The sequence below is a fragment of the Pelobates fuscus genome, chromosome 5, assembly GCF_036172605.1.
Source record: "Pelobates fuscus isolate aPelFus1 chromosome 5, aPelFus1.pri, whole genome shotgun sequence".
Taxonomy (NCBI): Eukaryota; Metazoa; Chordata; class Amphibia; order Anura; family Pelobatidae; genus Pelobates; species Pelobates fuscus.
Window position 1 is genome coordinate 71,578,186 of NC_086321.1, and position 24,768 is coordinate 71,602,953.

The window sequence follows — 24,768 nt, forward strand, 5'->3', positions numbered from 1 at the left end:
TTTCCAAATGTTAAATTGTATTACAACGATGATATTTTCAGTAGAAGTTAAATTGTATACATTTTTCACACACAAACTGCACTTTTATTATTATTGTAATATGTTTTACTGTTTTGAAACACTTATGTTTGCGTTCAGTGAAGTCTCCCAAGTATAACAGTACCCCTTATGTACAGGTTTTATGGTGTTTTGGAAAGTTAGAGAGTCAAATATAAGGTTTGCATTTCATTTTTTTGACATTGAAATTTGCCAGTTTGGTAATGTTGCCTTTGAGACCGTATGGTAGCCCAGGAATGAGAATTACCCCCATGATTGAATACCATTTGCAAAAGTAGACAACCCAAGGTATTGCAAATGAGGTATGTCCAGTCATTTTAGCAGCCACTTAGTCACAAACACTGGCAAAATATTAGTTTTTTGCTTTTTTCACACAAACACAAATATGAATGCTAACTTTGGCCAGTGTTTGTGACTAAGTTGCTACTAAAAAAGACTGGACATACACCACTTTCAATACCTTTGGTTGTCTACTTTTTCAAATGCTATGCCATCATGGGGGTAATTCTCATTCCTGGGCTACCACATGGTCTCAAAGGTAACATTACTAATCTGGCAAATTTTAATGTAAAAAAAATGGAATGTGCTATATTTGACCCTGTAACTTTACAAAACACCGTAAAATCTGTTAATGGGGGGTACTGTTATACTCATGAGACATTGCTGAATACAAATATGTGCATTTTATTGCAGTAAATGCAAACAGTATCATGACATTTACAGCTAAAATGTAAGGCAGAACTACAACTTTGTTTTTAAATCTTAATTTCTCACGTTTTTTGTTTTTTTTTCATAATAAGTTATGTTTCATATATGAATAGTTCATGAGAAGTTAAAGCCATGTTTCTCCTGAACAAAATGATATATAAGTGTGGGTGCACTTAATATGAAAGAGGTGAACTACGGGTGAACAGACATATAGCGCAAATTCTAGGTTTTGTTTACATTTTGTTTTGATCAGAATGTGTACTATTGACTCCATCCTGAAGGGGTTAAAACCACTGTAAGCTGAAGTTAATAACATTAATTATGTTGTTACAATAGCACCTGTCAATGGGTGGGCAGGATATTAGGCAGCAAGTGAACAGTTACTTGTTGAATATTATGTGTTGGAAGCAGGAAAAATGGGCAAGCAAAAAGATCTGAGTGAATTTGACAAGGGTCAAATAGTGATGGCTAGACGACCTGGTCAAAGCATCTCCAAAACAGCAAGTTTTGTGGGGTGTGCATTGGTTAGCACATACCAAAAGTGCATATGGGGCTGCAAAGCCACACACCGATCAGAGCACTGGTGTACATACCGTGGTATGTACGCCAGTTTGCAAGCCTCTTTTCCTGGGGGCCCAGGAGCTGGCCACCTCAGGGCCCCCCAAGGCTGGCAGTGGTGTCACTTGGCTGGTGGACGCGCAAGGGAGCATTCTCCCCTGAGTGCTCTCTGCCCAGCTCCCTCGCGCAAACTGCACTTATGCCGGAGCCGGAATATGACGCCTAAGCGGGGCACAAGGGAGCTGAACAGGAGGATCAGTGCTCCCTCTCCACCTGCAGGACTGGCCGCCGGGCAGCCCCACTGGACCCCAGGGATTCCCCTCAGCACTCCCAAAGGTAGGGAGGCTGGGGGATTAAATGTAAAAAAAAAATATGAGTGTGTGTGTGTATATGTGTGTTAGTGTGTGTGTTAATTTTTGTGTGTCAGTGAGTGTGTGTTACTGTGTGTGTGTCTGTTACTGAGTGTGTTAGTTGTGTGTGTCTGTTATTGAGTGTGTGTCTGCTAGTGTGTCAGTGAGTGTGTGTTAGTGTGTGTGTCAGTGAGTGTGTTACTCTGTGTGTCTGTTACTGAGTCTGTTTGGTGTCTGCTAGTGAGTGTGTGTTTGTCAGTGAGAGTGAATGTTTTGTAAGTGAGTGTGTATGTCTGTCTGTCAGTGAGTGTGTGTGAGAAACTGCCATTTGCCACTGGGCATTGGAGAGGACTGATTGCTAGCCTCCAGCCCTGCGACTATGGCCCTGGGATGTATTGCTCTTTAAGGAACTGAGTTGGGGCTTATGGACTGATATTATACTGTTACTGACCCTTTAAGAACTGTATTTGGGCATAATGGATTTTTATAATGCTGTTTCTGGCCCTTTAACTGTGCTATACAGTGACATGGCGATTTGACTGTGGCATCTGAGCGCTGTTCGGATATATTGAGCGCTCAGATCCAAGCCATCTGGGGATGGGTTGAATGTGGGGGTTCTGTTCAGTATGATAGGAGTTATGTATTTTTGTGTCTTTTAATGTCTTTTGCTAACATGTGCTCAATGGAGTTTGCCTTTATCCCTGGATATAATTGGATTACCTCTCCATTGTCTCCAGGATAGAGGACTCTTGTGAAACTGGTTTGGGCCGGAAAGCCATGCTGGCAGTGGGTTTTAAAAATACTTTTGCTAACTTTTGAACCCCTGGTCTGATTTGTGACATTTTTTAATATGTTGTTCCCCTGAATGGATTGATTGTGAATATGTGTTTTTTTATGAAGATTGAATGTATAGTTTTAAAGTTATAAAAATGCATAAAAAAGCATAAGTTTTAGCTTGGAGATAATTGAGTAGATACAGTAAGAAACTCAATTATCTCCCAAGCAGAGGGGAGGGAATCTGTGGAATGTAACCATTGTCTGATTGGTTATTTTATACCTCCCTGTGGGCGGTCCTGTATGTGCAAGACCGTAATAAAAACCAGGCTGGGTGTGCCAGCACAGTCAGTTCTTCTTCACCCTCAATCTAGAGTCCTGATATATCACTACAAGGGATTGCTATGCTCTGCATGCTCCCTTGGATAATCACTTCTAGGCTCTTTTAAGAGCCTGTTCCTGCTTCACTCTCTTGGAGGAGAGGTTCACCCACTGGAACCTGGAGCCTTGTCGTAGGTCCAGGGTGGGTAGGAGACGGCAAGACCCCAACCAAGCTGCAGCAGTTCGTGGGGTCTGCGGTGGTTGTGGTGTCTGTGTAATGCTTGGAGCCCTCTGTAAGCGCTAGGAGCATCCTTCAACGGAGGTACCCAGTCGGGGTGCCAGGTGATCCGTTACAGTGTGTATGTATGTCTGTCAATGAGTATGTGTCTTTTTTGTAGTATATGTAGAATTGCACTCACTCCCATCAATCTGAGCCAGGGTACTTCTGTACTGGAACCAAACACCAGATTCCCTAGTAATAACATAAAAATGAAAAGAGGTCCAGGCATTCCTTGGTTCAGGACAGGCACTTTATTTGGAACCACAACAGCAACGTTTCGACCCTGAGGTCTTTTTCAAGCTGACAAAGAGCTTGACAAAGACCTCAAGGTCAAAACTTTGCTGTTGTGGTTCCAAATAAAGTGCCTGTTCTGAACCAAGGAGTGCCTGGACCTCTTTTCATTTTTACTGAGTGTGTGTCTGTCAGTAAATGTGTATGTCTGTTAGCTAGTGTGTATGCGTCTGTTCGTGAGAGTGTGTGTGTGTGGTTAAAACCCCTTCAGCACTTACCTTTCTCAAGCGCCGGGCTCCCTTGGCGCTGGGGATCTCTCCGCCCTGATCCACCTCTTAGCTCCGAATGTGCATGCGCGGCAAGAGCCGCGCGCGCATTCAAACCGCCCATAGGAAAGCATTACTCAATGCTTTCCTATGGACGTCCAGCGTCTTCTCACTGTGATTTTCAATTTTCGCACCTGGGCCCAATGGATCGTGTGTACGCCACTGGAATTTTCTTTTAGATAAGAAGGCTGGCCATGTGCGTGTTCGTCACTTACCTGAGGAAGAGATGGCAGCAGGTTGGACTATGGGAAGAAGGCAGGCCGGCAGAGGCAGTATTATGCTCTGGATATTATGCTCTTGGGAAACCCTGGGTTCTGGCATTCTTATGTATGTTACTTTGGCACATACTACCTACCTAGAGATTGTTGCAGACCACGTACACCCCTTCATGGCAATGGTGTTCCCTGATGGCAGTGGCTTTCTTCAGCAGAATAATGCACCCTGCCACACTACAAACATTGTTCAGCAATGGTTTGAGGAACACGACATACTCCCCAGATTTCATCCCAGTGAGCATCTGTGGGATTTGCTGGAACAGCTCCATAGAGGCACCACCTAACATCTTGCAGGACCTAAAGCATCTGCTGCTAATGTCTTTTTGCCAGATACCACAGGACACATTGTGGAGTCCATGTCTCAACACATCAGAGCTCTTTTGGCAAGATGAATGGGACCCACACTAAATTAGGCAGATGGCTTTAATGTTGTGGCTGATCAGTGTATGTTTTTAGATGTTTTTAAGCCTGTAATGTCCAGTTAACCCCTTAAGGACACATGACGGAAATATTCTGTCATGATTTCCTTTTATTCCAGAAGTTGTGTCCTTAAGGGGTTAATAATTAATTAAACTCACCTCTTCTTTATTTTCTGTCTTGTATTTCTTTTTGGGCGTGGGGGAGCAGAGGGGCCGTGGAATTTTGTGCCTACGGGCATCTGAGATGTAAATTCACACCCTGATTCAGCAGCAATTTATTTCTGAGCTGACTTTCAAAAATGTTATTTACAGAGGCACTTCTGCTTTGGTGGACAACATTTTACAAAGCAGATAAAGTTCCGGATTGCTCTTTCCATACTTGTCTCCCACTGTCTTATCTCAGGGTCACTGTGAGGGAGGTACAATCCATGCAACTTTAAGGGGCCCAAACTAGCAGCAGAGCTTGGAAAAGCACTGGGGCCCTCTGGCTCCCCTTTAAGCAGAGCAATATGACCTCTCATGCATGGCAAAGACATTTTATTTCAAAACAAAATGTCATTAATAAACATCATAAATCTACTTCCTATAGTTTTGCCTTTATACATCTATAAATAAATTTATATAGTACATTCGAAAAACGTGTTATAATTCCCAGGCGATGATCCAAAAAAAAAACAAGACAGGCTAAATGTATTTTGAGTAGAAACACTAAGTATAAATGAACCTTGTGCATTCCAAAGGATGATTCTTTATTAGTATATAGAATACATTAGCTATCAATCTCTGTTATGTTTATAATATTTAGTTGAATGCTGTATTGGTCTGTGGTTTTTGTTTTCTTTACCAGTTTCCAGTGTACCTTAACATGTGTGTATTCTTTCTTTTTGTGTTTACAGTACTCGGCAAAACACCACTAAATCTAACAGTTTCATATGAAAAGATCGATGAACTTAAAATTGCATTCACAGCACCTTATGGAAGTAAAGACATGCTGGAGAAAAATGTACAATATGAAATCCAGATGCGTAAGGTCAATAAGGAATGGCCAGTAAGTCTTTATGAAGAGCCTGTGATGGCCTCACATACTGTATATCCATACTGAGATTCAAGGAATGGCTCATTCATACTAGCACTTACAGTGGCACCTTACCAGACAATTGTTGTCATAAAAAAAATAAAAAGTAAAAATAATAATAATAATAATATTGCCAGTGGGAAAAGAGTAAACTACTCACATTGTTTCCTATAGGAAAACAAAATGTTAACTTGCAAGTGTTCATTATAAATAGTAGACATGTGCAATAGTGTATATTCATTTTATTTGTATATAATCAACTATATTTTCTGCTCTTTTTCTAACAGGAGTGCAATGAAGATATAAAGTCCAACAAAATGGTAGGCATTGTTAATCTTCATTAATCTTCATTTGAAGAAAAAATGTGTCTTTTTCTTTTCTGATAGATTATGCACAAAGAAATTACCAATGGACATAAAAGTCCAGAGACACAGTAAAGTCCCTATATGGTTTCAAAAAGGCTTTATTCAGACATAAACGTTTCAGGGCATGCCCTGAGCAATGTACAACAGCATGGATCTAGAGTTTGAACAAGCAGACAAGATATAGTGGACGCGCAGGTCCCATCATAAATTGTGTGAACAACACTCAAACTGTGTTACGTATTATACAGATATGGTATTTGAACATATTTCACACGTTAGGGCAGCCACATGAGTGACCTGATTGTAGCTCGAGGAGAGGTATACCCGTAGGTTTGTACTTTGTATCTGCCTATTGGGTTCCGTTAACGTTTCTAAAGTCCCTATATGAATATAATGTAATTAAACTCAATTTTTTTTTTATATTTAAAAAGGAACAGTAAATGAACAAAAAAAAAAAGGAAACTTATAAACAAACAAAAAAAGGAAACTTATAAATACAAAATAAAGGGGAGCTGATACGCTCTAAGTTAGAAATCGGTTAGAAGGGGGTCTAGAGGTTGCTTGTAAAAATAATTATAGGAAATAGACAATTATGATTCCTAATTGTATATAGGTTACAAAGTAGTTATGGTGAGTTAAAAAAATATACTCACAGAGAGTTTGAACAATATGGTACCTATAGGATAGTACAACAAGGAAATATATACAATGTAGCAATTAAAACCTATAACCAAAGTATTACAGAGGGATAATGTCTCTGAAAAACATTATGTAGCTAAGTCTTCATTAAACTTGCTAAACACTGAATTGACTACAATGTCGCTGTCTGAAAAAATAATATTGTAATGAAGGCAAAAGGATAGGTTGGTTGTAAAACAGACACAAGTGTAGAGTAAATCTTTAAAACTGCAAAGCAGTATAATACCTATAAAATAATGGCTCAAGGAAATATATACAATGTTGCAAAAAATTATATAACCAAAACATTGCAAAAGGATACTGTCTCTAAAGAGAGTTTGTAGTTGAGCCTTCATTAAACTTGCTAAATGTTTAATCGAGTTCAAGGTCGCTGTCTGAAAATATTATGCAAAGAAGGCTAAACGTAAAAGGAAGCAAAACAATTATTTATACAAAAGGCAAACCTTCCATGCTAGCTAAACAATTGCCCTAATGATAAAGCCCATTTAGGAGAGTTTCCCTTCTAGACATTTCTACAATAACCTTCACCAACTAACCATAGTGCTAAGAAAAGTCGTGCTGTGAGTTTAAAATAAAAATAGAGTAAGCCTAGGGCTGTGGAAAAAACAAAGGTTCTCTGGCTGTGTGTGTGCTGCTTAGTTTCTGTGTGATCAGAGCCTTCGCTCCCCACATGCAACAATGAACCTTGGGTGCCCATGACCAGACCCAGTCATCTTAGTCTTCACTATTTTGACCCTCCTCAAAATCACTCAGATCTCTTTGCTTGCTCATTTTCCCTGCTTCCATCATATGAAAAGAAACTGACTGTTCACTTTGTGCCTAATATATCCCACCCCTTTGGCAAGTGCCATTGTAACAATCTAATCACTGTTTTTCACTTGACCTCTCAGTACTTTTAATGTTGTGACTGATCACTGTATATATTAATAGTGTTGTCTGGTATAAGTACTGGTATAGCCTCTGGAATAAGAATATAAACTATCAAGTATAAAGTATTAAAAACTTCCACTTTAAGTACACTGCATGATGTGCAAAAAATAATGGAAGTATATATCGAATGCTATTTCGTAAATAGAACATTTTCCAGAGTTTACAAGTGAATAGTAAATTAAGGCCTAAATAGGCAAGTTAAAAAATGCACAGAGTTGGAGAATTTTCCAGTTCAGCTACGTTGATCTATAATTTGCAATTCCCAATTTCCCCAATTCTCAATCTAGTCCTGAAGGCCCACCAATGGACCAGGTTTTGTTACCATTTGTCCAGGATGCCCATTGGAATACCATTAGAAAATGCCTAATTACTGGTCTGCTACTGTACGAGAGCTGGCTTGGGAATCACTGATTTAGAGAAAATAAAATATACTCCAGATATGTAGTGGCTAGTAACTTTTAATGCCTAACGTAGTAGTTCTAGTGTAGGTCTGGGAATTTAAGACCTGATAGAAGCAAGTGGAACCAGCAGACACATTCTATTGGTGACTCCTCCACTTTTCTATTTTTGCACCAATTTTTAAAGCAGAACCCTTTGATAAATGTCCCCAAATAAGTTAGTGATTTCAGGGTCTCAGAGTAAGAATATAATACATCAGGGAATTTGACCTACCCCCTCCTCCCCCGAGCTTTTTATAGATGGTTTCATGAATCTGAAGCTCTGGGCAGATTTTCATACCAACTAGACTTGTGCAAAATAAAATTTGAGCCGATTTGAGCAAATCATTTTTTTTTTCATCTACGCCCGAACAAATCAATTCATACAGGACTTACTTGTGGAGTGTTATTGATTGAAAAAGATTCCCCAGGAAAATCCTAGGCGAATTGATGTGTGGGTGTCAAAAGGGTTTTTGTTTGGATGATCCATATCAAACTAATTTTTGCACAACTCTAATAGCAACCAATCTTTCAAATGGACAAAGGGGGCCACTAGAATTTTAAGGATGTGATTAGGGATGTGGCCAGGGGAAACTTACTTATAACTGTTTATGCAACTAAAATGTAATTTAGAACACTGTATCTTGTACAAAGGCTGGTTCCCAACACACTAAAGTGAAAATTCAAAGTGAATTGAAAGAGAATTTAAAATGTAAGGTCACTTAAAGGACCACTATAGTGCCCTGAGGGTGCCCCCACCTTCAGGGACCCCCTCCCGCCGGGCTCTGGAGAGAGGAAGGGGTTAAAATCTTACCTTTCTCCAGTGCCGGGCAGGGAGCTCTCCTCCTCCTCTCCTCCTTCCTCGCAACATCATCGGCTGAATGCGCATGCGCTGCCGGAGCCGCGCGCGCATTCAGCCGGTCGCATAGGAATGCATTTACAATGCTTTCCTATGGACGCTGGTTTCTTCTCACTGTGATGTTCACAGTGAGAAGCACGCAAGCGCCTCTAGCGGCTGTCAATGAGACAGCCACTAGAGGCTCTGGAGGCTGGATTAACCCTCAGTATAAACATAGCAGTTTCTCTAAAACTGCTATGTTTATAAAAAAAAAAAAAAAGGGTAACACCTAGCTGGACCTGGCACCCAGACCACTTCATTAAGCTGAAGTGGTCTGGGTGCCTAGAGTGGTCCTTTAAGCTTATATTTCAGCTACTAAGGTCTTGAGTTTGAAATTCACCTTAAATTCCCCTTGAATTTTCACTTTAGTGAATAACTCTATTATTGTAGTTTAAAGATGCATTACTTCAGACACACCAACTATGTAGAGCTCCTAAAATAAGAAGCGGTTTTGATTTGAGAATTTCTGGAAGGTAATTCCACATTTGTAAAGGTCATTTTTTGTAGTTTTGGATGAAAAGTAAAGTACTAGCAGTGGGCAGTGGAAACAATAATGTAGTAGTAAAGTAATGTTTTTAAGTTGTTAATGCGTGTGCTTACATGTAACTATTCTTTCGATCCCAATTTAGTGCATATTTACTATGTATGAGGAAGTGTTCATTCCAAACAGGAACCTAGAACCCGGTGCACAATATGAAACAAGAGTCAGAGCAAAGCCAGCAAACATGTTTAGTGGAACACCAAGTGCATGGAGTAGAGTGGTCTTCTTTAATACCACATTAAAAGGTACCTGACAAGTTCCTGCTATAATAAATGTAGAATTTTTGTTTTTGTAAATCTTTATTTTTGTTGTGCATTGTTATATGATAGCGTTAGAATTTAAAGCACAATTTAATAAAATAAGCATCTAAGCATTGGCCAGAAACAAGATTTGTAGTCGTGAAAGATTGGCAAGAAAGGTAGAATACTAAAGAAAGGGAATTGCTGTATTATAAGTTAGGTAAACATGCAAAAGTGTAAACCACTGGGGCTAAACAAATGTCTATGTTACTGTACCACATAGATTTAAAAAAAACAATAATAATAATAATGCAGGCAACATGGCATCCGCCACTATCACAGGAACTCCTATGTCAGCCAATGGACCAGAATCTAGCTTCACCCAACTCCCATGGATGGTAAAGTCAGGGCGCCATCTTGCCTAGTTGTGACCAAGTAACTGCTAGGGTCAAATATAAGGCACTGCTAAGGCAGTCTTGAGCCGGCCAGTGGGAACCAGGATAAACCTATTGGTCCAAGAGGGGTATGAGTCCAGCGGGACTGCACAGCGAGCAGAGGAGCGAGAAGAGAGGCCGCCTCCCCCCAGCTCTGCTCCAAGCAGGTCACAACAAAGCACCTTGGGCTGAAAGTCTCGAGTAAGATAGCAATCGATTTGCATGGGTACCCCCAGCATAGTTAGTGCTCCATGGTAAGTTTAGCAGCTTTGGCATCCACAGGGAGGGCCAAAAAGGGGAACTTGCTACCTCCCCACAGGCAATTTTCACTCGGACTGTGACAGCTACCAACATGCAGGATGCAATAGAAGAACGTATACTGGGCCTTACAATGGCCGGACTTAACGATAGACAGATAAAAAATGGCCGGGGACATGCCAAGGTCGAGGAAGCCAGAAGTCACAGAATCAAGGAATACAAGTCGTCATGGAAACCAGAAATCACAATAGCGAGATACCAAAGCCAGGTCAGGAATACAGAAATGAGAATAGTCAGAAAGCCGAGGTCAAATCACAAGATACACTGAAAAGCAAAGCACTATTGGGTAGAACCGAGTAGAACCGAGGGGGTGGGGCTTAAGCGGCCGGCGTTTGAACTGCTGGAAGTAAGCCCAGGAGTGTGGAGAGTTTCCCTCTTCGTCTGAAAGGATTCCCCAACCAAGGTAAGCATGACATTCAGTGAGCTTGTGTGTGTCTGTCAGTGAGCATGTGTGTGACAGTAAATTTGTCTTTAGTGAGCATGTGTGTGTCAGTGAACCTGTCTGTATTGAGCATGTGTGTGACAGTAAGCTTGTCTGTAGTAAGTTTGTGTTTGTATACCAATGAGTTTGTCTGTAGTAACCTTGTGTGGGTGTCAGAGTTTGTACTAAGTTTGTGTGTGTGTACCAGTAAGCTTGTCTGTGTGTGTGTCAGTGATATTGTCTATCAGTGAGCCTATTTGTGTGTATCAGTGAGATTGTGCTTTTATGTCAATGAGCTTATGTGTATCAATGAGCTTGTGTCAGTGAGATTGTCTGTATATGCATGTGATGTGAAACATACCAATAATATATATATACGTGTGTGCATGTATGTATATATATATATATATATATATATATATATATAAATATATATATATATATATATACACACACACACACACTACATGGCACAATGACTTATAGGGTTGTCATGCATGTTTTTGTTTTCCCAGTCCGGTCCTGCAAAAAGGGGCCAAGCATTAATGTCATTACAATTCTGTCCACATCCCCCCCCTCCCCCACACACCCTGCGGTAAAATTCCACGGACGCCCATGTCTAGCAGCCCGATGACTGGAATTATTTCTCGTATATCAGCACATTAGCCGGGAGCCCCCATGCCCCACATCTAGGCAGCTTGAAGGTCAGACTCCACCTTATGAATGTAGAGTTTACATCATTCTTTAGCAATGGATATTGAGGTCAGAAAGATATGCACTATTGGCTGCAGTGGTTAGAAACCCAGACCCTAATACATAATGTAGACATTTCCTAATTCTGTTCAAGTGGACCATCGGTGTGCATTGAGGGCTTGATTGGGAACCACTGGGCCAGATCCTACTATTTAACCAGAACTTACCAATACACCAATCACTCCGTAGAGCCTAGTCACAAGATCTGGCAAGGTTTCTTCTTTAAATAACTTTTTTACAGGTACCAAAAAAACAGGAAAAAAGATGCCTAAAATAAATGTATTGTTAGTGAACATGTATGCACTAAATCCCAATCTTTAAATAAGTCTTTCATAATATTCACTACTATAGTATAACAAAGGAAAAGCTGTTTCTGGTCCCACACGCATGAGTGGTGATAGGTAAAATATGACCTTAAAATAAGTAAAATATGATCTTAGAGATGTAAATCAACTCCCATGATGCCCGACTAGCCTCTGTAGCATCATTGTAGCTGACAGTGGATCATGGGATTCTAAGGTCATATGATAACTACAAAGCACTGCGATAAGAAAAGTTGGAGGTGCAGAGGTTCTGGTTGCATAACATATTTCTTCACGATATTTGATGTACATTTTATTTCATGTAAATACACATATGCCTTCCCACCATTTCTTATATCTTTTAAATAGAAATATCCTAATCTTTTACTTTTTTCCTAATCTTGCAGGGGACGGCAAATCAATTTCAGGTGAAAATCAATTAGGTAAACTGATACAAGTTAAACATTACTTTGCTTTTTTTAAAAGGTGATTTGGACTGTACATACACATGCTGTAGACGAGCTGGACTTGTTTTCACTGCAAATCTTATAGAGCATTATACAAATGTATGCCTGTTACTGACCTTTTGATTAATAGGACAGTCAATGGTTGTAGTGCTATTCAGAGACTGTATTTCACCAACATCAGGAAAGGTCATTTTACAAAATTAAAATTAGCACAATAAATAAAAAAAATAAAAAAAGGATTTCCAAAAGTTGGATAAAATCAATAAATGTATTTCAAACAATCTGGGTGGTTTTATTGCCACAGGTTTAGAGTGCAGAATGTACAAGGTAGTATACTAGAAAATATTAATAATAATAACTTTTTGATTGAAGGATAAATATTTTTTGATGTCTAAAGGAATTTTCTTCCATCCATTTTGAGACAGTTTATTACAAATTGCTTTCAATTTATTTGTATTTTTGTATTAATTGTCCATTTTAGATTGAGTACTGCAGTCGGGATACCTTTTCAGAAAAATGTATTATTACTAATTTTAAAGTCTTTTCAGAAAAATGTATTATTACTAATTTTAAAGTCTTTTCAGAAAAATGTATTATTACTAATTTTATAGTCCAGCTGCACAGGAGTAAATGGTTGGCTTGTTCTTGCTTCCAGTCTTTTCTCAGTGATCTCTCATAGTCCCATACAATGTGCAGGCATTTATGCCCTACATACTTTGATGTAGCCAGACATGTATTTTTTTATTATAAAACCACAGCACATGGATTTTATGCCATAGAGATGCATATAAATGTATGTTTCTTGTTGATTCTAGATCATCAAATGACAATGCTGATCATCACGCTTTCTTCTGTCATCTTGCTGATTCTAATTATAATCATAATGATTTTAATATTTTGGAAAACCAGGTATGTATGTTCACTTTCTTAGGCTTTTAGGTGCCCTGCACAAGAAATCTTCGCAGCACCCATCCTTGGCCTCACACCCTCGTCTAACACCTCTCACCAGTGTGAAAAAATAAGAATTGCCAGGATTTCAAAGTCAAATTTACTGAATTTGTTTTCAAAATGGACATGTTCCATGTTCCTGCCATATTGCACATTTGTCTACTTTGCCACTCAGTGAGGCATCAGATGTCTTTTGAGAACTTACGTAAAACTGCATGCACGCTCAGGCATTCTTCCATCAGTACTGTACACATGCATTTACTTGGCACAGCAGAGGTTAATGTAAAGTGTAAAATACAAATAGGAAACTAGATAGATTTTTTTTAAAATAGTATATTCTATGTTTTATTTAGATATTTGGTTGTGCAAAAAAATTCACTAGTTACAGTGTGTGAGGGAAGGCTGCTTGTGGTATTGCGTGTTTGTGAGGATGCTGCTTGTGGTGTTGCATATTGTAGGAATGCTGCTTGTTTTGTTGTGTGTTTGTAGGGATGCTGCTTGTTTTGTTGCGTGTCCAGGGATGCACGTGTCGAGGGTATAGGGATGCTGCTTGTGGTATTGTGTAAGAAAAGGTTGGTTGTGGTATTACATGTTTATAGGGACGTTCTTTGTTGGGTTGCGTTTGGAGATTGACATAAAACAAAAGCTCCCTGATACACATAAATAGGCTCATTGACAGACAATCTCACTGACATATACACATGCTCACTACAGACAACCTCGCTGACACACACATTCTCACTACAAGCTAACACACACAATTACTATCATGGGCTGAAGCTTCCCTGTCACAGAAGGCTGTGGGAGACTGGGAGCACTGGGAGGTGGTCTCCATTGTCCTCTTCCTTAGTCAGCAGCGTGAGTGCGGGAGGCGAAGCTTGTGAAGGGGTGGGGCTTCCGTGCAGGAGGCAGAGCCTGAATGCAGGGCCGGTGCATAGAGGCATGAAAATGGTGGGTATTTGGAAGGAGCCTTACAATACTCCCTCCACCCCCCTCTCAGCATAAACGCAGCCCCAGCACCTCCCGCCTTCTTTCTCTCGGACTGAGCTGTCGCAGTCTGAGGGAAAATTGCCTGTGGGGAGGGAGCATAGTGAAAGCGGACGCCCATGAATATAGACATAACAACTTCACTACTTCAGTCTGCTCTCAATATTCAAAATAATTTGACTATCAACAATGTGGCTTTTTTTTTTTTAAATTATATTTTTTTTACATTGTGTTTGATTGATGTTTTGTATTTCAGAATTAAACCTCGACTGTGGCCAGAAATTCCAGATCACAAAACTGTATTGGAAAAATTATGCAAGAAGCCAGTTAAGGTTTGCCTTATTTTTCTTAAAATATTTATATTTATATATATGTTTGACTCTACAGGGAGTGCAGAATTATTAGGCAAGTTCTATTTTTGAGGATTAATTTTATTATTGAACAACAACCATGTTCTCAATGAACCCAAAAAACTCATTAATATCAAAGCTGAATATTTTTGGAAGTAGTTTTTAGTTTGTTTTTAGTTATAGCTATTTTAGGGGGATATCTGTGTGTGCAGGTGACTATTACTGTGCATAATTATTAGGCAACTTAACAAAAAACAAATATATACCCATTTCAATTATTTATTTTTACCAGTGAAACCAATATAACATCTCAACATTCACAAATATACATTTCTGACATTCAAAAACATAACAAAAACATATCAGTGACCAATATAGCCACCTTTCTTTGCAAGGACACTCAAAAGCCTGCCATCCATGGATTCTGTCAGTGTTTTGATCTGTTCACCATCAACATTGCGTGCAGCAGCAACCACAGCCTCCCAGACACTGTTCAGAGAGGTGTACTGTTTTCCCTCCTTGTAAATCTCACATTTGATGATGGACCACAGGTTCTCAATGGGGTTCAGATCAGGTGAACAAGGAGGCCATGTCATTAGATTTTCGTCTTTTATACCCTTTCTTGCCAGCCACGCTGTGGAGTACTTGGACGCGTGTGATGGAGCATTGTCCTGCATGAAAATCATGTTTTTCTTGAAGGATGCAGACTTCTTCCTGTACCACTGCTTGAAGAAGGTGTCTTACAGAAACTGGCAGCCGGACTGGGAGTTGAGCTTGACTCCATCCTCAACCCGAAAAGGCCCCACAAGCTCATCTTTGATGATACCAGCCCAAACCAGTACTCCACCTCCACCTTGCTGGCGTCTGAGTCGGACTGGAGCTCTCTGCCCTTTACCAATCCATCCATCTGGCCCATCAAGACTCACTCTCATTTCATCAGTCCATAAATCCTTAGAAAAATCAGTCTTGAGATATTTCTTGGCCCAGTCTTGACGTTTCAGCTTGTGTGTCTTGTTCAGTGGTGGTCGTCTTTCAGCCTTTCTTACCTTGGCGATGTCTCTGAGTATTGCACACCTTGTGCTTTTGGGCACTCCAGTGATGTTGCAGCTCTGAAATATGGCCAAACTGGTGGCAAGTGGCATCTTGGCAGCTGCACGCTTGACTTTTCTCAGTTCATGGGCAGTTATTTTGCACCTTGGTTTCGCCACACGCTTCTTGCGACCCTGTTGACTATTTTGAATGAAACGCTTGATTGTTCGATGATCACGCTTCAGAAGCTTTGCAATTTTAAGAGTGCTGCATCCCTCTGCAAGATATCTCACTATTTTTGACTTTTCTGAGCCTGTCAAGTCCTTCTCTTGACCCATTTTGCCAAAGGAAAGGAAGTTGCCTAATAATTATGCACACCTGATGTAGGGTGTTGATGTCATTAGACCACACCCCTTCTCATTACAGAGATGCACATCACCTAATATGCTTAATTGGTTGTAGGCTTTCGAGCCTATACAGCTTGGAGTAAGACAACATGCATAAAGAGGATGATGTGGTCAAAATACTCATTTGCCTAATAATTCTGCACTCCCTGTATATGATGTGTGAAACTAGTGCTGGGGGTGAAGTACTAATTCCATATACGAGATATAGGTTTAAGGGATAACATCAGACTACTCAGACCAAAATGAGTACAGTAATGGAGGTTGGAGTCACTTCCTGTCTAGGGAGGACATTTCCTAATTTTAACAGTTGCTGTGCAGGTGTAGCAGCTTTACAATCTTTAAAAATGTGTGTTTTTAATATTTTATTTTTACTTGCATATTTTTATTTATCTATTAAATGCATTAACATGGTAGTGAATTCCAAACTCTTCTGCCATTTTAATAAAAAAAAAACAGTAACAAAGTTACTGGAATTTCTACACATTTTAGACATGTGCCACTCCATTATTTGTTTCCAGTGCCGTGTTTAGGTATTAAAAGGGCACTCCCTACATCATAACCTACAATCAATTGAACTATAACCATGTGTATATGCCATACCTGGCAGTAACTTTTTTTATTCATGAAAATCATAAGCAAAACTTGTTGATGAATTAAAATAAGTTTCCCAACAAATTCTATTAGCTTGCATGGATTGCTTAAAGAGACACTATACTCACCAGAACAACACCGTATTGTATTTGTTCTGGTGAGTATAATCAGTTCCTTTAGGCTTTTTTCAGAAAATGCAGTGTTTACATTACAGTCTAGGGATACCTCTACTGGTCACTCCTCACATGGCTACTGGAGGTGCTACCAGGGGCAGTGCTGCAGACATTCAGTGTCTCCATGCTCTGCATGGAGACAGTGAACTTTCCTCATAAAGATGCATTAAACCAGTGCATCTCTACGAGGAGATGCTGATTTGCCAGTGCTGTGTTTGACTAGTGCTGACTCTGCCTCTGATCTGCCTCCTTGACAATCTTGGCCTATTCAATGCTTTCCTATGTGAAAGCATTGTGATTGGCTGAGATCACCACTTCTAATGATGTCAATCAAGGAGGCAGATCAGGGGCAGCGCCAGCACCAGCTGTAGAATAAAGGTAAGATTTTACTATATTTAGTGGGGGCAGGGGGCTAGATGGTGTATTAACACTATAGGGTCAGGGATACAGGGATCCTAAAGTGTTCCTTTTATTTATTTATTTTTTTCATGAATGATGCTATTTGTGACCTAGTCTGCCAGACACTGACAGCTTTTAATAGAAATCTGGCAGATGAACTACATATACCATCAAGCCTGTTTAGACAGAGTATAGCACTCTCATAGGAAACATAAGCAAGGAAAACTAATGTGAGGCGTCTGAACTTTCTTTGACACATCAGGGGAGATTTAAGAAAATAAAATCAAATGCTATTCTGGGGCGAAATGATAAATATGGTAAAATACTAAATAATGCTTAATCACCGTAGAAACCAGAATTTAGTATATTGCACTCAGAATAACAAATGTTATCTTAGTAACTCACCTTTGTTCTGTTTTCTAACTATGTCATTGTAGAAGAAGCTGAGATTTGCTCCAAGTGAGTTGCATTCTCATGTCAGTCCTTTAATTCTATTTTCAGTTAAACTAGAGTTTAAAAAAATTAGGAATTAAGAATTCATGCTTATCTCCATAATACATAGAGGCTTTAACTAGAGGAAGAAAACCATAAACTTACACTAAAAGTGCCTGCGGCAGTATGAACCACATAGTTAGCAAGCTACATCCTAGATACCTATGGGAACGAGCTATGAAATTGTACCATCTTGTGGCAGATAAGCTTAAAGCAGCTTTGGCTTTGGAACTTTCCTTCATACATTGAAGACAAGCAGGGTGATCTACTAAAGTGAAAAATGTCAGTAATAGAAAGTGAATTCAAATTTAATTTCAAATTTAAGGACAGAATAACTGAATTGGAATTATAGTTTGACTACTTTGGTCCAAAAATGTGAAATTCTCTTTGAATTTCCGCCAATTCTTTTAGACTGTAAGACTTGATAGCGACATTAAAATGGTTGATACATTTGTGGGCATGTTACACCTACATGTAAAATTCCACAGAGAAGCCTGCACAAAGAGATGCTGAGATATAGCACAGGGGAAACAGGCTAATAAGCAAAGTCGAATTATATAACTAATAGACATGATATGGAATGTTCACTAAGGCATGAAGGAAATGATGACCAGCTACTCAAGTTGTAATAAGCAAAGAGTTCTAACTCTTCTCATCTTGTCAAATCTTGTTTTGACATACCTTCAAGTTATAGTGAAAGTGGCATCCTTTTTGCACAACTTTTGGCAGGTATGCTTAACATGAGCCGTCAGAACCTTGAGCCGTTAATCACAAACAAGAAAAAAATCTGTTCTTTCATAGAAGAAGATTCTAACAACATCAACTGTTATGGATGACAATCTATAAACTGAAGAGAGTTAAAAACTAAATATCACAGAGCACACACACTTCATTTTGCTACCTTATTCATTTTTAGCTCTGTACTCAGAGCTGTCTTTAATTAATCAAAGCCTGGTCAATAGTCTATTTTTTTTAGCACATAGTATGTATGGTAACCCTTGGAGAACGTGACTCTCTTTTCTCCTTCACTTGGCTAGATGTGTCCATTTTGAGAACACTCATCTATAATAAAAGCCTACCCAGTTCTGTGATGTACCTTGTCAAGAATTTAAAATAAGTTCCAAAATTATAGGCCAATGTTTGCCAATTCATGACAATTCACACTTTTACCAGATAGGTTTATTTGATTTGGAGAGCTATTATCTTATGACAAGTTTATTTGTGTCTGCCTTCTTTAACAGTGTTTCTATTACCACCATTTATGATTTAGGATCACCATATCAGTTTCAACCCACAACTTTTCGAGAACATGTCTATTAATAAAGTGGATTATGTGCATGCAGAAGAGCTAATAGAAGAACACAATCTACCCCCACCTGAAGCTGAAGCGGATTTGGAGTCTGAATCCATAACTCTTGCTGCAAGTGAAAGCAATGAACCACCAAATGGGAATGCTATTAGTTTCTCCTTGGATAACCAGAATGTACCATATAACAATTTCTCTGATAACATCACTGCTATGGAGAGCCACAAAACCAATGTATTTGGCAACACTGTAACGAATGATAGTATTTTCTCACAATCTCGTGGAAGTTGTGATAAAATCCAAAATAGTACGACTGAAGACACATCCTCTTCTACAGTGGAAAATGTATCCATTCAGTCAAATGCTGGAAAACAGATGCCTTGTGGCTTTAAGGTATTGTCTTGGGAAGAAGCATATATTGCAATGTCTGCCTTTAAGACACCCATCAGTGCTACCAAATAATAATTCATACATATATGGATTGTTACACTTGGCACAGCATTCTGACCTAAACTGGAATGAGATCACTTACTGTCATTTTATATGGCATGGCATGAAAAGAAGATGACGTGATGTCAGAAGACTCCATAAAACGGGGAGGAAAAACACCAGAAGATAAGAATGGTACTTGCCAATAACCTTTATAACTATACTTTATTAACAAAAATATTTTGCTGCCAGATTTTTTTATTTTATTTTTTTAGGAATCATTATTGAGAGGATGACAGTAGAATGTAAATACATGTTTAGAAAGTAAACTTAGTATGAAAATAAAGGGAAAAGAGAAGAGCTGTGGTTAGGTAGGGGATAAATGCCAATGGGGTGGGGGAAGAGGCTAAAATATATTATTATGACTGGGTCAAAATAGTTTCTGTAAACATAGTTTGGAAATGGAGGCTGTGTTTAAAGGAACACTATAGTGTCACGAATACAAACATATATTCCTGAAACTATAGAATTAGACTAACTAGTTAGGCCCTCAGCCCCTTTGCCTCATATTGAGGCCCCCTTGCCTTGCCTTTTCTCTCACGCCATACGGTCTCACTGCAGCTAGCGCCACCATGGCTGAGATCAATCTTGATGATCTCCACAAATCTGATGCTTTACCATAGGAACGTATTGGGAGGCTATTGCGCCAATGAGCAACTCCTCATATGTGCATGCATTGAATCCATGTATCTCTATGAGGTACATGTAGGGTCTCTATGCACAGCACATTGTGCAGTACTGACCCAGGAAGCACCTCTACTGGCCGTCTGAGTGACTGTCACCAGAGGTGTTACTATGCACCAATGTAAACATCTCTGAAAAGGTGTGGTTTACATTGTAGAGCCTTCAGGACAAGCAATATACACCAGAACCACTAATTTAACCCCTTAAGGACACATGACATGTGTGACATGTCATGATTCCATTTTATTCCAGAAGTTTGGTCCTTAAGGGTTTAAACTGTAGTGGTTCTGATGACTATAGTGTCCTTTTAAGAGCCAGTCATTATTAAGTGTGATAACTAAGCATAGTACTTGAGCTGCTGGACTCCCATCACTGGTCAGCCAGAACATCTGTTTGAGGGCAATGGGAGTTGATGGTCACCATATTGCCCAAACTGAGCACAAACACTAATTTAAGAAATACACAATCACACAAAAATAAATTCAGCGCAGAAGCAAAATGATAATAGTCCAAAAGCAGCTGGAACACCAATACGGAGTCTCTCTTTTCCAATCAGAAAATTGGATAAAAACAGGGGGGTAGGTGCAGTGCTTCAGTAATCCTTGACAAGGTATATGTGAAGAGAACCAGAGAAGGAATAATAGTGTAGTATTTGAAACTGTAGTGGTGATAAATAAAATAAAGGATGTGCACTCACACTTTCCTGGAGCTTCAATACAGCTCCAGTGTATGCGCCTGGGCGGAATAATCCCCGCCTATGGATCAAGTGTAGAGGCAATTCTTCAAGTTATAGATGTGGTAGGGGTATCTTCATAAAAAACAAACAAATAAAAATCGTATATGGTGAAGTATGAAGAGCTATAAAGCAAGGGTTGGTAAAAATGATAAAATGTGCTCTCACGTGTAATGGAGACGTAAAACCTGGCTCCTCTAATAGCGCTTGAAGTGGTATGATCCCCACTCAAGGATACAGGTGTAAAAGCAAATTCTTCCCTCCGTGTATAAGTGGAAATAAACAAACAGAACCACAATAGTGTACACCATAAAAAAGGAGTGTAAGCAGAAATAAATAATATAAGCCTACTCACATGCTAATGAGCAAGTTCCGGTTTGCTCAATCCAAAGCGCTTGGGTGGTATGATCCCCACCAGGGATATTGCTCCAAACAATCTGACAGCAGCAATCTACACTTAACGCGTTTCTCCTTGTGTTTTGATAAAGCCTATCCAAGGAGAAACGCGTTAAGTGTATTGTTTATAAATTTTTTATCACTATTTTATTATATATTGTATTTCTTTTATTATATTTTTTTAACATTAAAGTACTTTTTTAATTGGACCATACTTTGCTGCTGTCAGATTGTTTGGAGCTATATCCCTGGTGGGGATCATACCACCCAAGCGCTTTGGATTGAGCAAACCGGAACTTGCTCATTAGCATGTGAGTAGGCTTATATTATTTATTTCTGCTTACACTCCTTTTTATGGTGTACACTATTGTGGTTCTGTTTGTTTATTTCCACATATACACGGAGGGAAGAATTTCCTTTTACACCTGTATCCTTGAGTGGGGATCATACCACTTCAAGCCACTTCATACCACTTCAAACAAATAAAAATCGTATATGGTGAAGTATGTAGAGCTATGAAGCAAGGTTAGGTAAAAACTATAAAATGTCACGTGCACATTTTATAGTTTTTACCTACCCTTGCTTCATAGCTCTACATACTTCACCATATACGATTTTTATTTGTTTGTTTTTTATGAGGACATAAACTACACTATTACAGTTTTAAATACTACACTATTATTCCTTCTCTGGTTCTCTTCACATATACCTTGTCAAGGATTACTGAAGCGCTGCACCTACCCCCCCTGTTTTTAACTAATTTAAGAAAAGCTGTGTAGATGACCATACTTGTCTTTTTAAATTTGTACACTTAGATCGCTAAGCCAACATTTAGAAGTTAATCCTTCTTTGAATTTCTAACAATTCCCTTTGAATTTCTGGCATTTCATATTTTAATGGATCAACCTGATTGGAGTGTGAATAAACCCACAGGATTTCAGGGTAATACGCAATATTTCTTAAATAAAAAATCTGGTCAATGGTAACTAATGTGGACTGAAGACATAAAACTATATAACTCAGACTTTAGTAAGAAACCATTTAATAAAAAGAAAAATACAATTTACTCCCATAATGTCATCCAAAATATCTGAACTTTTCTTTTACCTTTCCAACCATAGTCACTGCCAAAATATTATATAACGTAATATCTTCCATAAAGTGACTCTGTCATGGTTTTTTTTTTCTTTCGGTTTTCCTATCCTTATACCCCATGCACCTTAATGATTATACTCCTATCTTTGCCACTTGCCTTTATTTATATTTATGATCTTTTTCTGCCTTGCATTGGATCTTAATACCTGGGCATCTCTATTTTGTTTTCCTTCTGTCCATGATGTCTGCAGTTTGCCCTTCTGTCGGATTTTTTGACAGATAGATTATGCTTAAAGGACACTAAAATCACCCACACAACCTTATCTCAATGAAGTGGTTTAGGTGTAGTGGCCCTGTCCTTTTAAAGGGACATTGTAGGCACCCAGACCACTTCAGCTCATTGAATTGATCTGGGTGCAATGGTTCTCTTAACCCTGCAATAGTAATTATTACAGTTATTGAGAAATTGCAATAATTACTATCCAGGGTTAACTCCACCTCTAGTGAATAAAGCTTTCCTATGGGGAAATACTAAAGTGAGTGTGGGCAGAGCATGGCCAAGCGCCAAAGGGACTTCAGCACTGGATTCAGGTAAGTGACTGAAGGGATTGGATATCACAGAGGAGTCCATGCTTTCTCGATGATGTAGCGGTAGATGAACAGGTAAGCACCTCCAAGGTTGCCTCAGCACTGCAAAAAGTTAAGTAAAACTTTGTTTTGTTTTTATGGCACATGGAAGGGAAACCTGTATAGAACTGGGGACAAGGACAATGTAGCATTAGGAATACAGGTGTGTATTCCTAACACTATAGGGTTCCTTTTACACAGTACCAATATTTCCCAAAGATCACACTCCCAATCAAAGAAAAAAATAGTCTTTACTATTTATTATGTATAACTAACGAACGAAGATGAATTAAAAAAAATACATAAAAAAGGAGAAATCAAGGGACCAGAAAGGATTAATTTAAAAGCAAAACCGCCAAAGTAACAGAGCCACTTTAAATGAGATGTGGAAATTTTAAAAATTACAAAACATAACATTCGAACTCCTTGCTCTCATCTTCTTCCTGCCCCCTCAGTCATAATTGAGGTCGTCTACTGGTACATTTCCCCAAGCAACGTGCACTTCCCAAATGACGCCATTGTGCTGGCTTTCCTACCAACAAATCAGAATCAGCACAGAGTGACATCCTCTGCAGAAGTGAGAGACATGCTTGCCAGAGAAACATCACAGTAGCATCTGTCACAGAGAGCAGGAGAACCTGTGTGAGGATTGTTCTCTCTCCTGTCACTCGATTAATAGATGGCAGAGGGATTTTATCTTTAAGTAGGCATTCTAAAAATCTATACATTTTCCAGCATTTCTACATGTACAATGTATAGATGGAACTTCATGTACTTTTATATTATTTTTTAAATGTGTCTGTACCCTGACAGATTGAAATCAACATATAGATATGCATACAGGCAATGGAAGGTGTTGCTGATTATGTTGGTGTACCTATTTATGGCAATTTTTTGGGAAAATGCTGCTGCCTGTTTAATAAACAGTAATGCTTACATAAATAGCACATTAAAGAGCTTTAAATATATATGTTCAAGACATAGTAAATGGGTTGTTTTTACTGTAACTACTCCAGGAAGTCTGCATTTCATAGTAGATATGGGCTGTTATTTGTTCAATTGAGAATTCAGCAGTAAGAGATCCTAAATACTTGAACAAATAAATGCAGGCACATCATGAAGTTACAGCCAACAAGATATTATATCCAATGAACAATGGTCTGCAATATCATGTTATTAAATGATGTACGGTTAAACTATAAATGATAATTTTAGAGTTGAATGATAACAGCTTAAAGCATGTTCTTCTTACACGTTTATTGTATGCATACTTTGTGTTTGTATCTGTTTTTATATTTTTAGTAAAAATGTATTTGCTGCTTAAAATATGTCTGCATGCTGCAAACAGATGTATAAATCTATAATACATATAGTTAATGAATGTAATCTATGGATAAAGTTACCCAATATATCCCTATTAAGTAAGAATATGGATGAAATAGGTCATTGTTTAAAAGGGAATATGACTGCTAATGGTATTCAATAAATACATATATCTGTTTATGTTTCAATTCATGTTACCAAAAGCTTTTTACTTTTGTTTATTTTGTCACAATGTTTATGTATCAAATGTAAAATAAAATAAAATCACAGAAAGCAAACTTGTCAAAGCTCTCATACATATGCTTGCAAAGGGGCTACTTCTCACATATCACGTAGACTTAGTGATTATTATTACATAGCTGATGGAGTTATTAACATTATTTTATTATTATAAGATCAGTCCATGCCCATAAAGCCCTTCAGCTTGCTTCTTTATGGGTGTGGAGTATCCCATTTCAATGGTACTTCATAAAAGTGCAAGTTTAATAAGAAACAGCTCCAGATACAAACTGGCAAATGCGTAACTCGGACTCGAACACGGATGTGAATTTGAGCATAAAT

At 38.7% G+C, this 24,768-nt stretch overlaps 1 protein-coding gene across 2 annotated transcripts in view; it reads left to right on the forward strand.

Moving 5' to 3' along the window:
• The window catches only part of IL7R (interleukin 7 receptor), a 58,493-nt gene extending 38,267 nt beyond the window's left edge, over positions 1-20,226 (forward strand). For both annotated transcript variants that reach the window (XM_063456848.1, XM_063456849.1), the window contains 7 exons: positions 5,196-5,347; positions 5,662-5,694; positions 9,333-9,489; positions 12,119-12,154; positions 12,994-13,087; positions 14,370-14,445; positions 18,825-20,226. In XM_063456848.1, the coding sequence (XP_063312918.1) occupies positions 5,196-5,347; positions 5,662-5,694; positions 9,333-9,489; positions 12,119-12,154; positions 12,994-13,087; positions 14,370-14,445; positions 18,825-19,322 (1,046 nt within the window). In that variant the 3' untranslated portion in view covers positions 19,323-20,226. The remainder of the gene's footprint in view (positions 1-5,195; positions 5,348-5,661; positions 5,695-9,332; positions 9,490-12,118; positions 12,155-12,993; positions 13,088-14,369; positions 14,446-18,824) is intronic.
• The last annotated feature ends 4,542 nt before the right edge of the window (positions 20,227-24,768 follow it).